Here is a 17,984-nt window from a genome sequence, read left to right as displayed (position 1 = left end):
TGCTCATCCATTGCAGTCATTTACTCTCCATTCATGAGCGTTATCATTACAATAAACCTCTAAGGATACTTGACTCCACTCATATATTAGCAGTAGCTGTGAAAACATGTGGCTCAATATCTGGATGCTCCATCTTTCAGCTCATTTCCTGACGTTTTCTGTTCGCAAAACAAACAAAAAGACAATCGGTTGAAACTCCTCTGATGGTCATTAATGCAAAATCATCACAGACTAAACCAATGAACGTTGGGGGAAACAAAATCTGTGATAGAGTAAAACTTCATTCATTCATTTTCCTTCGGCTTAGTCCCTGGGTCGCCATGAACTGCCAACTATTCCACCATATGTTTTACACAGTGGATGCCCTTCCAGCGAGAGGGGTCTGGCTGCAGACCTGGTGCAGTGCAATCTGAGCTGCATCCAATGCTTTTTAATGGGCTCACCTAACCCCACCCGTCACAGTGATGTCACTAGCTCCATATGAGTGCATTGTGTCTGACATTGCATCACTGAGTGATGCAGTCTCAGCTTGCATCACAAAGGCTGCATCCAGATACTATTGCTTCCAGCGGCAACCCAGTAACCACACTCACATTCACACACTCATAAACTACAGCCAATTTGATGAGCAATCAATGATGCATTAAGCAATCAATGATGTACCTCAGGGTTCTGTATTGGTCCCTTCATCATTTTAATACGCATAATATCATGGAGGAGCATAACATTATTAAAGATTCAAGGAATCTGGAGGTATTTCAGTGCATAAAGAACAAGGATGCAAGCTGAACAATCGTGATCTCCGATTGCGACTGCATCAAGAATCCTCAATCATTTATTAGTGATATTACCACATAGGCTCAGGACTACATTGGCAAACCTTTGTCAAGTACCACAATACGTGTTAAAACTGTACTCTGCCAAAAGCAAGCCCTATGTTAACAGTGTCCATAAGCGCTGTTGATTTCTCTAGATTCGAAGACATCTGGGATGGACCATTACACTGTGGAAACGTGTATTGTGGTCAGATGAATCAGTGTTATAAATGTATTTAGGCAACATCTTGTATATGATGCATACCCTAAAATAAGTCTAATCTTTAATTCTGTTAAAAAAAACATTCTACCTGTTAAAAGTACTGGTTATAATCTGGCATCCAATTTTAAATAACAAAGAATCAATGGTGTACCTCAGGGTTCTGTATCAGTCCCTTCATCATCTTAATATACATAACACCTTGGAGGAGTTACCATTTAGCATAAGTTTTACTTGCTAGATCTAGCTATATAAAGACATGCTGTGCTAAATAGCACGCAACCATATGTTAACTAATATGCACATTCATTTAGACTTTCTTTGCGCTCATAATTCATCGGATTGTGAACATCTCTGTAGGTGTCATGACCGGAAAACCGACACAGATCCATTTATGCAGCAAGCCATTGTCTATTAATTATGCATTTCCATCTGCTACGACCTCAGTAACTTGCCAGCAAACAATCAAATCTGTATAGTTGCATTATATGAAGGTCAGATTTTTTTCTGTACATCTGTATTAGGCGTAAGATTTGTTATGAACAAGACATTAACACAAAAAAAGCCTTCTAAAATGATAGATTGTTTTGAAATCCATGCAATTAACATTCATTTGATTTTAGTTGCAAGCCATGTGCTTTTTAAAAATGAGTCCAAATCGTTGTGATTGTGCACAGCATTGATAAATGCAAATAATAAAACACAGTTGAGCTATTAAACAGACATTTCTATGCAGTTTCAAAAGATAAAATGGGTGATTACAGAGACTGAGGATTACATTTGCAATGCATGACTTTAAAAAATGTATAAGCTGAAACAACAAACAGTCCATTGTCAATATTACAGAAATCCTCGACATGCAACAAACAACATTGCGTTTAACCCCTTCCACAGCGCCCCGACGAGGTCGCACTGAGGCGCTGTTTTTCCATATGTCCATGTTTATGAATAGATTACACCAAAAAGGACAAGAGTAATCTTGAAAAACTCTACATCAGTTTAAAGCTACATCCCCTAAGCACCCATTGCAGCTAGTTGTTCTTCAGTGGAAAGCTTATAAAGAATGTATTTGCTAAATTTGTGTAAGTTTTGCAGAAAAAGCTTATTAGATATGGCGTACATCCCTGCTGAAAAATCCAGCTTAAACCAGCCAGGGCTGGTTGGCTGGTTTTAGCTGGTCGAACAGGCTGGTTTTAGAGGGGTTTTGGCCTTTTCCAGGCTGGTTTCCAGCCATTTACAGCCTGGTCTTAGCTGGTCAGGCTGGAAAATGACCAGCTAAATCCAGCTAAAACCAGCTTGACCAGCATGGTTTGAGCTGGACATAGCTGGTTTTGGCTGGGCTTTCAGCCTGGCTAGGCTGGTCAAGCTGGTTTTAGCTGGTCATCTCCCAGCCTGACCAGCTAAGACCAGGCTGGAAATGGCTGGAAACCAGCCTGGAAATGGCCAAAACCCCTCTAAAACCAGCCTGGTCAACCAGCTAAAACCAGCCAACCAGCCTAGGCTGGTTTAAGCTGGATTTTTCAGTAGGGATATTATGTAATAACAACACACACACGCATTCATTGCTGTACATCACGGTTTATTTTGAAAGGTAAGAGTCCACAGAATAACAGCCCATCATACACATTAATCCACCGACTCAATAGTGTTGAATTATGGATGGTAATTCATTTGTTTATGTCACCATTTCTGCCGGAGACCGATTGTTTACACTGTTTTACCATGGTACTCACACGTGGAAACGCCGTTTTTGCAGTAAAAGGCAAATTTATGTCATAGCTTACAGTGTTACAGATAAAACGAGACCAAAAACTGATTAAAAAGCCAAAGATATAGTTACTAAAATTAAAACAAAGCCGAGTGTTTTGGCTGTCTGCATTTCTCAGTCACTGCTCCGTCAGAAGCTACTTCCTTTTTCCCAGAAGGTTGACTGACAGAGAAACGAACCAATGACTGCATGAATTTTGAACCTATTGGTCAACTGCAATATAGAATAAGAGTCCACAGAATAACAGCCCATCATACACATTAATCCACTGACTCAATAGTGTTGAATTATGGATGGTAATTCATTTGTTTATGTCACCATTTCTGCCGGAGACCGATTGTTTACACTGTTTTACCATGGTACTCACACGTGGAAACGCCGTTTTTGCAGTAAAAGGCAAATTCATCTTATTTGCAAAGCCAACAATTTCTAACAAAAGAACCAGTTTTGCTTATTATAATATATGTTAATTAACACCAAATAGCTATCAGTGTGCCACAGACATGCCATTTACAAATCTTAGTTATTCCCTAACCTCATTGGTAAGCAACCTTTTGATTGTCAATGACCTTTAGCTCTGTTTTCTTATCAGTGTCATTGGAATTCATTGGCCTGTATGTTCATGATGTGCTTTCAAATGAATAAAGACAGACATTACATGACCAAAGGTACGTGGACACCAGTGGTGTAGTCCTTGCTATACTCACGTATACTCATTATGCCAACTTTTTTTCATGAGCTGTTTGGGTATTACAACTTCTGAGGATCAATAGTTGCGTATACCCTCGGTACACTCACTTGTTTTGGTGATTAACATTCATTCATTTTCTTGTCGACTTAGTCCCTTTATTAGTTCGGGGTCGCCACAGCGGAATAAACCGCCAACTTAAGCTGCGGTCACACTGGGTTTTTCCTCCCATAGACTTCCATTCATATGCATGCGAATGCGTCAGACTGGAAACGCAGGGCCATGCGTTAAGTTTTGCAGGTTGCTGCGGTGCAAAGTTCAAGCTTGGTGAACTCTGACCTGCAAAATCGCATCACTTGACTGCGTGAGACCAGTCGAGGATCAAAACATGACCTCTCTGGACAGAAACTTAAAACATGGAGCAATCGCTCGCCTTTTAATGCCTAATAATCTTGTTTATTCCTGCCCCTTTTCGCAGCGCCGTACGGCAGAATTTTGCACACACAAACTCTAGTGTGACCGTAGCTTTATCCAGCACGTTTTTATGCAGCGGATGTCCTTCCAGCTGCAACCCAAGGCTTTTAACCAGCACCAACAAATTTGACCACATCACACCAGTTCTGCGCTCTCTGCACTGGTTGCCTGTGCATTATCGTGTCACTTTTAAAATTCTTCTCCTGGTTTTTAAATCTCTAAATGGCTTAGCTCCTTCCTACCTGTCAGACCTGTTGACTGAACATCAGCCTGGTCGGTCTCTTCGATCATCAAACCAGAGACTTTTATACATTCCAAAGTCGAGGCTGAAATGCAGGGGTGACCGGGCTTTCGCAGTAGCTGGTCCTACTTTGTGGAATGCTCTGCCCCTCTGTATTAGGTCTATATCATCGCTGTCTGTTTTTAAATCTAGGTTGAAAACTTACCTTTTTGGTTTGGCATTTTATCAGTGAAAATTGTTTGTTTTTAGCTATAATAACTATTAGTGAGATTTGGTTGTTTTTACCTATATTAACTATTAGTGAGAATTGTTTGTTTTAGCTATAATTTTAAACCTGTTCTTTGTGATTTATTGTTCAGCACATTGGTCAACCTTTGGTTGTGTTTAATAGTGCTATATAAATAAAATTGACATTGACAACTGACAACCCATCTCTGGGAAATATTTTAGTGATTAGACCTATTTATGTGTATAAATTTATGTGTATTCGCGTCTCCTTTAAGCTGCGGTCACACAGGGCTTTTTCCCATAGACTTCCATTCATACGCACATGAATGCGTCAGACCGGAAACGCAGGGTCATGCGTAGGCCCACACGGAATCTGCGGGCGCAGAATTCCGCAAATTTTCCACAGAATTCCGCAGATTTTTAGCCTATCATTAATTCTGTTTATTTACTTGAGTAAATTTGTAAATCTGAATTTATTACGTTTTTATTCAGTAATTTATTACTTTTTATTTCATATATTAAGGTTTTAGCTATGATACTCAGCTGGATACTCCCAAAATAATTCCGCAGATAAATAAATCCACAGATTTTTACCAAAATTCTCTGCAGAAATAGCAAAAAACATCTGCAGATTCCGTCTGGCCCTGGTCATGCGTCAGGTTTCGGAGGTTGCTGCGGTGCAAAGTTCAAGCTAGGTGAACTCTGACCTGCGAAATCGCATCACTTGACTGCTTAAGACCAATCGAGGATCCATACATGACCTCTCTGGACAGAAGTTTAAAACATGGAGCAATCGCTCGCTTTTTTAAACGTCTAATAATCTTGTTTAATCCCGCCCCTTTTGCAGCGCCGCAAGACAGAATTTCGCATGCTCAAACTCTATTTTGACCGCAGCTTTAACTCTCTGCCAAATGTATTTTTTAACTCTCCTCTTAATCTGTTGCAATTGGTGTATTTGTTTAATTTGCGCCATTCCCTGCCACCTGACGACCGCAGCAGCTATAAGAACATTTCGTGAGAGTTTTTCAAAGATCACAACAAATCAACTGAATGTTGTCTTGCTAACACTTTCAAGTCAAATCAAGAAACAGCAAGGGCGCACCTTTAGCACTCCTATATTTCGGCCTCCGTAAAACTTTAGATACTACGTCATGCACTGTACATCACTCAATAACCGCCTCAGTCCCCTTTATGTTGATATAAAAACGGCAACAGACTTTCGCTCCTCTGTTTTCAGCTCGTTTTTCATTTAGTTAGCAAACCACAGCAGTGCAGACCGTGAGCACAAGGTGTGTTTATCGATAGATTGTTAAAATATCTGCTTACTATTATGTATATTTCAAGAGTTCACACTTAGCTGATAATCAATAAAGCGTATTTGGCATGCTGTCCCAGGAGAGAGCCCTGAGCTTGTAATATCCTCGAGCCCGGGGCTCCCTCCCATTAGAAGGGCGAGAGGGGAGTTCGAGCTCTGTTAGGTCTCGAGAACTCCCCTGCTTGTCGCCACGAGAAGTAAAAACTTAGGTTGTATTGGGTGATAATTTGGTTTAGTCGATTGGCTATGGTTTATGTTTTGGACGGTGGGAGGAAACCGGGGAACCCTGGGGAAACCCACGCGAACACGGGGAGAACATGTAAACACTGCACAGAAACACCGACCAGCCCGATAGTTTGGACCAGCGGTGTTCTTGCTGTGAGGCAACAGTGCTAGCCACTGGGCCACCGTGTCGCCCTATTGGAAAAGGGGGAGAAAGTAGGGGTGGAATGGGGGGAGGTTGGGGGCTTAAAGACGAAGATAACTGGATTGAAAAGCTCAGATTATTTATAATGCTTCCATAATCATCTAACAGGGCAGATTACGGAGCTAATAAGGAGCCAGCCGTGTTGATCATAAGCGCGTGATCCTCTCGAAATTAGTTTATGAATAAACCACACTTAATTAATAAAATAAATATTATTTAATAAAGGGACTAAGCCGAAAAGAAAACGAATGAATGAATATTCAATTAGTTTGTCCTGATGCTTATGTACGCTGCACTCTTCAAGACAGGATGTAGGAGAATGACATAAAACCTCTTCATAGTGAATGCCTGTAGAAATCTCAGCCTCACTGAAATGACAATGAAGGAGATGAGTCAGGGGTGGTACACTTAAGAAACCTAATTAAATTAATGCCAGTCACAGTTAAAAAAAAAAAAGTCATATATTTAAGAATTTTTACAGAAGCTGCTTTTGTCATTATTCATGCAGATAAAGACTTTTACATTCACACCCTGCTTTTTTTTTTTTACTCGTGCGTCTACAAAATACTTTGTTTCCATAACAACGTGCATATCTGTTTCTATTTATCTAATTGCTCAGAAAAGGAATTCATCTACACTTCAGGCTTGATCGCAGTTGGCTTTGAGAAATTGCTTCACGCAATTATAGGCAACATGATAGTGCTGCAAAGTATTTCACACGTTTAAGAGTCTGTGTGGGTTTGGTTACAAACAAATGCATGAATTAATAAATATATACATTGCAGGGCGGCACGGTGGCTCAGTGGTTAGCACTGTCACCTCACAGCAAGAATGATTCGTTGATTCGAGTCCCAGCTGGGTCAGCTGGCATTTCTGTGTGAAGTCTGCATGTTCTCCTCATGTTGGCATGGGTTTCCTCCGGGTGCTCCGGTTTCCCCCACAGTCCAAACACATGCGGTATAGAGGAATTGAATAAACTAAATTGTGCGTAGTGTATGTATGTGCATTTGAAAGTGTATGGGTGTTTCCCTGTACTTGGTTGCAGCTGGAAGGGCATCTGAAGGGTTCATTGTGCTCTGGCGACACCTGATGAATAAAGGGACTAAGCCAAAAGAAAATGAACGGAAGCAATGCAGCTACATCATTTTTGCATTACCACCCTATGTCACATACAATCAGCCAATGATGTACATCAAGGTTCGCTATTTAGCCCCCTTAATTTATTAATGTGCAAAAAAATCTCGAAAAAGATCACATTGACAAACCAGTGGTGTACCTCGGGGTTTGGTATTTGGCCCTTTCAACTTTCATTACCTGAGTAGCTGTATATAATCAGAGTAAGATATTTTAAAAAAATAACATGAGCATGAGCACACACTGGTTTACATCTTATAAACACAACCAAACCTTAAAACTACACTGTGGACCACCCCATTTACAAACCATTGGTGTACCTCAGGTTTCAGTATTTTGCTCCTTCACCTTCCAATGGTGTACATCAAAAATGGACTGAATGGACAAAAATGTAGCCAAAAAAAATATAATAATAATAAAAAAAATCACATTAACAAACCAGTGGTGTAACTTAGGGTTTGGTATATAGCCCCTTCAACTTCCAGTGGTGTAAAATAAAAATGGTGAACAAAACAAAGGAATGTGCCTAAAAAAATTAAAAAAGAATGCATAATATTCTTTGGAAAAATATTACATTAACAAACCAGTGGTGTACATCAGGTTTTGGTCTTTTGCTCCTTCATCTTCCTACGGTGTAAAAAAAAAGGGACTATAACATTAACAAACCCGTGATGTACCTCAGGGTTTGGTATTTGGCCCCTTTACCTTCAAATGATGTAAAACAAAAGTGGACTACAGAAGACAACAGTGTGCCCAAAAAAGATCAATTAACAAACTAGTGGTGTACCTTAGGGTTTGGTATGTGGCCCCTTTACTTTTCAATGGTGTAATACAAAAACGGACTATAAAAGAAAGGAATGTGCCAAAAAATTCTAGAAAAGATCACATTAACAAACCAGTGATGTACCTCAGGGTTTGGTATTTGGCCCCTTTACCTTCCAATGATGTAAAACAATAATTGACTACAGAAGACAAGAGTGTGCCCAAAAACTTAAAAAGAAAAAATCACATTAACAAACCAGTGGTGTACCTTGGGAGTTTGATATTTGGCTTCATCACCTTCCAATGATGTGACTCAGGGTTTGGAATTTGGCTCCTTTACCTTCCAATGGTGTAAAACTAAAAAGGACTATAAAATAATGTGTGAAAAAAATCAAAAAAGATGACATTAACAAACCAGTGGTGCACCTCGGGGTTTGGTTTATAGCCCCTTCACCTTCCGATGGTGTAACACAAAAATGGACTGTGACATTAACAAGCCAGTGGTGTACCTCTGGGTTTGGTATTTGGCCCCTTCACCTTCAAATGGTGTAAAACAAAAATAGACTATAACATTAACAAACTAATAGTGTGCTTCACGTTTCAGTATTTGATCTCTTCATATTCCAATGGTGTAAAACAAAAATAGACTGAAACATTAACAAAGCAGTGGTGTACCTCAGGTTTCCGTATTTGGCCCCTTCACCTTGATGGTGGGAAACAAAAAGGGACTAAAGCGTGCTAAAAACGTGGCCAAAAACTCTCAAAAAAGATTACATTAACAAACCAGTGATGTACCTCAAGGTTTGGTATACAGCCCCTTCAAATTCCAATGGTGTAACATAAAAATGGACTATAACACTAACAAGCCAGTGGTGTACCTCAGGGTTTGGTATTTGGCCCCTTCACCTTTAAATAGTGGTAAACAAAAATGGACTGTAACATTGTCAAACCAGTGGTGTACCTTAAGGTTTGGTATTTGGCGCCTTCATTTTCAAATGGTATAAAATGAAAATGGACTATAACATTAACAAACCAGTGGTGTACCTTGGGGTTTGGTATTTGGCCTCTCACCTTCCAATGGTGTGAAACAAAAATTGACTACAAAAGAAAGTTCTCCGTTCTTCTTGTTTCCTTTTTCGTGGATTCTGTATGCCAAAATATTGATGTAATAATTATTATTCATTCCTTTAATCCTTCATGATAGCTTCCTAGCAGTTTAAATCTTTACACACTTTTATTCATCACAGCTAATGCGGTGTGAGTTTTTGAGTTTGGAAAAAAAACTTGAACTTTTTTCTGTCAGAAACTATTTGCTTCATGTCTTCATCACCAGAGGAGGATGGCAGCACTCAACATCCTGTCATTTCAATGGTCTCATTTCAGAGACATGGGTGGAGGGCAGGTCAACTTTGCCTCAAATCTTGGCAAAACGACCAAGGAGCGAACTTTACATGAATATACAATGCAGATCGTGAAGCATAATGACAGTTCAGGGGGATTACATTATTCTTCAGGCATTGCTAATGCTTTAGCTTGACAGTTTAACAGAGGACATTTTTAGATTCCCACTTTCTAGCATTGTCTTCAAATGAAAGGGTAGGAAACGCTGTAATTTTGCCAGTAAGCGGTCATTCACACCGAACACATCTTTGGCTTTCATTGTGCTGCTCTTCAGGGTAAGTGATGCCCCGGATCTCTCACTTTCTGTGTGAATAGCCCCTGATTGTGGTGTTTAAACGCAGTGTAATCTATTCATTTCAAGTTTTGGTTTATACGTGTCTTTTTATCTTATGTGTTCTCATTTCTTTTTCTATGCTAATAAATTTCAGAAAAAAATGTAAGAGGACACATATACAGTATAACGTTTCAATGCCGGAATTTGAAGAGAATATGCAAGATCTCAAAACATTTTTTACAATGGTGTGTCACACAAAAGGTGCATCCCAAACAACACATATCGCCCTCCGAAGGGCTCTTCAGAGGGAAAACAAACATGAAAGCCATATTGAAGTGTCGCTTCAAACTGAAGTGCTCAAAATGGGCCACTTCTAAGGGCCCTTTGGAATGGAGGATTTCGAAGGGCACAACTGTATTTAATTAAAATAGAAGGAAATAAAATAAAAACATGTGGTACCCTTTGTTATAGCCCCAGAGCCCAGTGTGTTCTTATTCTGGTCCTGCTAACAACTATTATAAAACCTCAACAATAAAAAAACACTAAATAAACAATATTAATTATTATTATTATTAGCCAGTTATTATTATTAGTGACCGAGCACCGAAACGGTGCCTAGGCCCTATTGGAATTGCTCCATTTCCTATTATCCTTCTTCTTCCGCTTCTTCTCAGGAATGAATTGCAATTTGGAGGGTCTAAACATGCTCGAAAACTCACAAAACTTTGCACACATCCTAGAATTGGCGAAAATTTACATTTGTTATAGGTTTTGAAAGTGGGCGTGGCAAAATGACTCAACAGCGCCACGTATGCACATTTGACGGACTGGCCTCAGAGCCATGATTCACGCACACATACGAATATTGGCACACACGTCAAACATGCCAATACCTACAAAAAAGTCGCTTGGAGCGAAATCTCAAACCCAAAAGGAAGTCAGATATTTTTAACTTCCTGCACCAAAAAAGTGCCGTTTTTGCCATTTCCAGGCGTTGTATCTTAACAAACTCCACCTAGGGATTTCATCCGATCAACACCAAAATTGGGTTTTGTCATCTAAAGGCCTTGGCCAATTTGCGAAATTGCGAAGATCTAGAGATTTCGTCAAAGGGCGTGTGTACGCGGCGACCTCGCAAACTTTGACGATTCACTACGAAACAGGAAGTTTTTATAACTCAGGCACACATTGCCCGATCTGCCTCAAAATTCACACGTTTGATAACAGTCCTGACCTGAACATGTTTACATGCCAATATCCAGTTACAGTTATAGCGCCACCTGCTGGCAACAGGAATTAAAATGTTTTACAGTGTAACAAACTTTTACAAACTTTTACAGTGTGGTACATGCCCTTTCCGTAGGGAATCTGTAATTGTAAATTTGTTTCGGGATTTGTAAAAGTGTTTTGCGTCTTGTTATTTATATTTTTTTCTAAAATGTAAATTCGTTTTGTCCTTGGTAAAATAGTTTTTCCTATGTAATTGTGCCTGATGATGATAAGTAAAAATGTTTTTCAAAATGTACATTTGTCTCGAGCTTTGTAAAAGTGTTTCACACTTTGTAATGTTGTTTTGCACTTCCCGGCCACCGTAGTAGACGGATATGAAATGGACGGAAGATACCCTGATTTAGTCCTTACCAAGCCTGCCGACGGAGTTTACACCTTCTCCCTGTGCTCACGCGGGTTTTGCTCTCGTTCCCCGGTTTCCTCCCACCATCCAAAAACATGCAACCTGAGTTTATTGACTAATCCAAATCAGCATCATAGACATGCTTCCAGTAAGTAGCTATCTCTTAAGAGCAATCCCTATCTGTTCATTAGCTACTACAGCAGGGGAGTTCTCCAGATCTACCTGAGCTCAAACTCCCCTCTCGCCTTGCAAACCGGAGGGAACCCCGGGCTCGAGGATCTAAAGAGCTGTCCCCCCAGGACAGCATGCCAAACAAGCTTTATAATTAAACATAAGCCAAGTGTGAACTCTTAAAACTAAAGTACGGTTTTAAATAGCTAAGCTATCCTGTTATGCACAAGCGTTCAGTTTTGCATCTCATTTGAATACGCTCGGTTGATTCAGATGATTAAAATCAAGTATCAGATTTCCCCACACTATTTCTTTCCAGCATTTCCCAAAATGCCATTGCATCCGATAACTTCGCACGCTCCATCTAAAAGACGCCCGTTATCTTCGAGGATTAATATCATCAGAGAAACCAGAGGTATGCTTTTCCAGGAGCTCGGTTTAATTAGCGGTCCTTAATTCAATTCAGTCACCCAGTTCAATTAAACACAGATGTTCTGAAGATACAATGGCATGAATGAAATTGGATTAGAAAGTAGATCCTGCTTTTGCTGTGTGATATGAGCAGATGTTTGGGTGACAGGCTGGAAGAGCGCGCTTGCTCGGATAGGGTTAAATGAGACTCGCGATGACACACAGAGTAAGGATGAAAAGAGAGAGAGACCAAAAAGAGAGAGAGAGCGCATAACTGTGTCTCTCAGTATAACCAAGGAAACCTTCCTCCTCATCTGATGAGCTTCAGTGTTTTAAACAAGACAAGCTGAATCTGCAGGCTTCGCTTTGATATTATTTCTGTTTTAAGAGGCTGGGTCGTGCTCTGTGGTGAACTGTAAGGTAAGCTAGTTTGCTTTGTTGAATTCTGTGACTTTTATTATCGGTTTACAGCTGTTTGTGTCAGATATTGGAGGTAGATTGGAATTAATAACTAATTTAGGAGCTCTCCTCTTAATGAAATGCTCTGGGGATTGAGTGTAGATTAGACCAGACTGAATGATGTCTGTTCTCGGCGGTGGTTTGAAGTGAGAGCTTGTTCGGTTTATATTTCTGGCACAATTGTTGATCATGATGAAACAAGCAGATCATTCTCTGTGTGATTTTGCTGTTACAGTACAGGGGGATTTTTCTGAAGTATAGAAATAGTTTACAGATAAACAGATAACTTCATACATTTTCATTAATTTTGTTTTTTTATTGCTTACTGAAGAGTTAATTAGCAAAAAAAAAAAAAAACATGATAGAGAGTTATCGTAATTTGCATACAGCATGTTGTCAGAATGTAAATGAATTTTGTGTAACATCATATTTATGCAGTTTTTATTACAAATAAACGCACACTTACTGGCCACTTTATTAGGTACACCTTAATAGTTCCGGGTTGGACCGCCTTTTGCCTTTAGATCCCCTTTAATCCTTCATGGCGTAGATTTAACAAGGTGCTGAAAATATTCCTCAGAGATTTTGCTCCATATTGACATGATAGCATCATTGCTGCAGATTTGTCGGCTGCGCATCCATGATGTGAATCTCCTGTTCCACCACATTCCAAAGGTGCTCCATTGGGTTGAGTTCTGGTGAAGGTGGAGGCCATTTGAGTACAGTGAACCCATTGTCATGTTCAAGAAACCAGTCGCTCTTTATGACATGGTGTGTTATCCTGCTGGAAGTAGCCATCAGAAGATGGGTACACTGTGGTCATAAAGGGATGGACATGGTCAGCAACAATACTCAGGCAGGCTGTGGTGTTGACACGATGCTCAATTGGTACTAATGAACCCAAAGTGTGCCAAGAATTTATCTCCCACACCATTACACCACCACCACCACCTGTCTGAACCATTGATACAAGGCAGGATGGATCCATGCTTTCATGTTGTTGACACCAAATTCTGACCCGACCATCCAAATGTAGCAGCAGAAATGGAGACTCATCAGACCAGGCAACGCTTCTCCAATCTTCTGTTGTGCAGTTTTGGTGAGCCTGTGTGAATTGTAGCCTCAGTTTCCTGTGATAGAAATGTTCTTCTCTGGAATGCTGTGTGAGGATGGGGATATATATATATATATATATATATATATATATATATATATATATATATATATATATATATATATATATATATATATCAATGCATTTAGGCATGTAGACATGGTCAAGACGATCTGCTGCAGTTCAAACCAAGCAACAGAGTGAGGAAGAAAGGGGATGCAGGAGACTTTGAACGTGGCATATTTATTAGTGCCAGACGAGCTGGTCTGAGTATTTTAGAAATTGCTGATCTACTGGGATTTTCACGCACAACCATCTCTAGGGTTTACAGAGAATTGTCCGACAAAGAGAAAATATCCTGTGAGCGGCAGTTCTGTGGGTGCGAATGCCTTGTTGATGCCAGAGGTCAGAGGAGAATGGCCAGACTGGTTCCAGCTGATAGAAAGGCAACAGTAACTCAAATAAGCACTCGTTACAACCGAGGTCTGCAGAAGAGCATCTCTGAACACTCAACACGTCCAACCTTGAGACGGATGGGCTACAGCAGCAGAAGACCACACCGGGGGCCACTCCTGTCAGCTAAGAACAGGAAACTGAGGCTACAATTCACACAGGCTCACCAAAACTGGACAATAGAAGATTGGACAAATGTTACCTGGTCTAGTGAGTCTCCGTTTCTGCTGCAACATTCAGATGGTCAGGTCAAAATTTGGCATCAACAACATGAAAGCATGGATCCATACTGCCATGTCCATCTCTTTATGGCCACAGCATACCCATCTTCTGATGGCTACTTCCAGCAGAATAATGCACCATGTCATAAAGCGTGAATCCTCTCAGACTGGTTTCTTGAACATGACAATGAGTTCACTGTACTCAAATGGCCATCACCGTCACTAGGCTCAATCCAATAGAGCAGCTTTGAGATGTCGTGGAATATATATATATATATACTGGAAAAACGACAATTAAATACAAACACTGAAAACATACTTACCATGAACGTTTTTAAACTGATTTCATTATACTAGGATTTAGGATGCACTGATCTTCCATGTTACTAACTGTAGGAAGGATAGTGCATGAATTGAAACATACAGACCATACTCCATCCAACATATTCTGTTTAGATTTTTGTTCCAAATGATTTCCAGTTAAATAATTGGCAACCATAATTACTAAAAAGCCTGTTTGCGTGAGTTTTGTACTGTCTGTGGAAGACATATGAATCTAAACAGAATCACTGCAGGGCATCAATTCTGCAATAATGACAGTGACAATTGCTGCCGACAGCGTGCCCCATGCATGCACTTTATGTATTAATCAACTCGTCTTTTTGTATTTATAGAGACAGTCCTTAATCATTCCCCCACTAACCCCACCCCCCCAGCTGCTCAAGCCTACCCACCTGTGGTAAGCACACTTCAACATTGAATGAGTTGTCGTCTTTACACCATTTTCATTGGTTTTTTTAATACCAAGTACTGGGTTGTGGCCGGAAGGGCATTCACTGCGTAAAAGATATGCTGGAAAAGTTCGATTAGGGCAACCCCTGATAAATAGGAGACTAATCCGAAGGAAAATGAATGAATGAATTTTTAAAAAATCATCAAACAAGCTTGTTCCTCACCCATAATCTCCAACCCTTTCTTCTTCTCCCATCCGCAGGTCCGGAATGATCCCCAAACCCAACTGCTCCTCGACCGATTCCTCAACGCCAAAATGCATCCAAGACCTATTATGCAACACCAGTGTGGCATTAAACCTCACCGAGATGGAGATTGAAGACTTCTGCCTTGACCAAGACGAGTATCTGGAGAAATACCTCGGGCCAAGACGATCCCCAGTGTTCCTGCCTGTATGCCTGACCTACCTCCTGATCTTCCTGGTGGGAGCGGTGGGAAACATCCTTACCTGCATTGTCATTGCTAAAAACAAAGTCATGCGGACGCCGACCAACTTCTACCTGTTCAGCCTGGCCATTTCAGATCTTCTAGTGCTTCTCCTGGGAATGCCTTTGGAGCTTTATGAAATGTGGAGCAACTATCCGTTCCTTTTAGGCAAGGGCGGTTGTTACTTCAAGACTCTTCTCTTCGAGACTGTTTGCTTTGCGTCGATCTTGAACGTAACTGCTTTGAGCGTTGAACGCTACATTGCTGTGATTCACCCACTCCGAGCCAAATACGTAGTAACCCGCACTCATGCAAAGCGCCTGATATTGAGCGTCTGGAGCATTTCCGTGCTTTGCGCCATTCCCAACACGATCCTCCACGGTATATTTACTCTCCCGCCTCCTAAAGGGAAAGCAGCAGGAGTCATGCTCGACTCCGCCACATGCATGCTCGTGAAACCGCGCTGGATGTACAACCTGATCATCCAAATCACGACTCTGCTATTCTTCCTGTTGCCCATGTTGACCATCAGCGTTTTGTATCTGCTCATCGGCATGCAGCTGAAGCGGGAGAAGATGCTGCAGGTCCTGGAGGCCAAAGCCAGTTCGGGCCTGGACAGCTCATCTAATGTGCGCAGTCAGCAGCAGAAAACCCGTCGCCAGCAGGTGACCAAGATGTTGTGTAAGTAGGCCGACTGTTACACTCTGGCAGACTGCTTTGAATCACATTACACTGCAAGCGTATTCATAACATATGAAGCCTGCTCCGTCACTTTGAGTCATCTTTTGGTTTCGCGTGCAGTCTTGGCAGCCTAATGGCATCATTATTATGTTTACGCTCCAAACAGTTGTTGACGAGCAATCGTTTTGTAGATGGCGGGCTGTCATAAAGACAGAAATTGGAGGAAATAGCCTCTAACCATTGGTAGATGAAGAAGTTTATTTATATACATCGTGAAGACACGAGGGAAAGGGTGTTTTTGGAGAGGAACAACAAATAATTGTGTGCATTTTTCTAATAAGCGTAAGTTTTTATCTCAGTTTTGAGGGGTTTTTCTGAATTGGAAGAATATTGTCATTGTGTTTTTTTACATTGTGAAAGGTAAAATCTCTTTTTTGTCAGACTATTAGCATCTGCAAGCTTTTTCGCAAGTTCTATATTTTGTCTTGAAAATTCAGAGAGAAAAATATACCGTATAAACAATGCGATGCGGAAAATAACACGTTAAGCGCAACGTGTAAACCTACAATGGTAGGAATAAAAAGTGAATATTGAGTATTTATATTGAGCCATTCACTTTTTGCTTAGATAAATGCAACTTTATTTGCCTTTTTTAGGCTTTAGAGTAATTATTTGTTCTAAATTGTGAAAAAAAAAAAAAAATGCAATAAAAATGGTGTAACGTGTGCTCAAAATTCAGATTTGTTTATTTACCATTCTGACTGTTTACTCAGAATTGTGAGAAATATATTCAAAATTGTGAAATCTGTACTCTAAATTCAGGGTTTTTTTTATTTATTAGCTATTCCGACTTTTTTCTCTTAGAACTTTGTGAAGTTTATTTATAAACTAATTTCGAGAGGATCACATGCTTATGATTGACCACAGCCGGTCCCGCATTAGCTATAATATGATCAGACCAATCCAAACGTACATAAAAAAAAACAGCGTCCTTACCTTCGTCATCTTCACATTGAAGAATCCCCCCTCCACCGCAACTCCTCACCCTTTTTCCTAGATAAATCCTGGAGAAGATGGCACAGCAGCTCAGTGGTTAGCACTGCAAGAAGGCTGCTGGTTCGAGTCCTGGTTAGGTCTGTAATAATATTGACCTTAAAATGATGTTTTAAAAAATTTATAACTGCATCTATTCTAGCCGAAATAAAACAAATAAGACCTACTCCAGAAGAAAAAATATGATCAGACATACTGTGAAAATTTCCTTGCTCTGTTAGACATCATTTACAAAATATTTTAAAAAGTAAAAACAAATATATATATATATATATATATATATATATATATATATATATATATATATATATATATATTATATATTATATATATATATATATATATATATATATATATATATATATATATATATATATATATATATATATATTCATTCATTCATTTTCTTGTCGGCTTAGTCCCTTTATTAATCCGGGGTCCCTACAGTGGAATGAACTGCCGATATATATATATATATATATATATATATATATATATATATATATATATATATATATATGTGTGTGTGTGTGTGTGTGTGTGTAACATTAATGCAGATCAGTAACTCACCAGTAACTGTTTTATTTATGTCCCTGTAAAAAATAAAAAATTTGAAATCTAGCAACAGCTGTGATTGGAACTAAAGTTCACAGTGACTGTTCTCTGCAATTCTCTCAAACTCTCAGATGCTTTCAGAGAAAGAAAATCAAGCTGTAGAATGGCCCAGCCAATCACCTGACCTAAGTCCAATAGAGAATACATAATAAAGATCAGATTTGATAGACGAGACTCACAGAACCGTCAATATTTTGACACTCCGTTG

General features: G+C 39.8%; 1 protein-coding gene across 3 annotated transcripts in view; it reads left to right on the top strand.

The window, feature by feature from the left end:
- The window catches only part of nmur1a (neuromedin U receptor 1a), a 36,741-nt gene that overhangs the window by 12,098 nt on the left and 6,659 nt on the right, over positions 1–17,984 (top strand). Inside the window, exons 1-3 of one of the 3 annotated variants that reach the window (XM_073937616.1) lie at positions 12,293–12,382; positions 14,884–14,948; positions 15,204–16,108. In XM_073937616.1, coding sequence (XP_073793717.1) covers positions 15,211–16,108 — 898 coding nt within the window. In that variant the 5' untranslated portion in view covers positions 12,293–12,382; positions 14,884–14,948; positions 15,204–15,210. Of the gene's footprint in view, positions 1–12,055; positions 12,383–14,883; positions 14,949–15,203; positions 16,109–17,984 lie in introns of those variants that run through there. The other 2 variants (XM_021469463.3, XM_073937615.1) reach the window with 2 other exon arrangements.

This window comes from Danio rerio, chromosome 22 (assembly GCF_049306965.1).
Source record: "Danio rerio strain Tuebingen ecotype United States chromosome 22, GRCz12tu, whole genome shotgun sequence".
In the NCBI taxonomy this organism is placed as follows: Eukaryota; Metazoa; Chordata; class Actinopteri; order Cypriniformes; family Danionidae; genus Danio; species Danio rerio.
The sequence above is the reverse complement of the archived record's forward strand: the minus strand, read 5'-3'. Positions and strand labels throughout refer to the sequence as shown.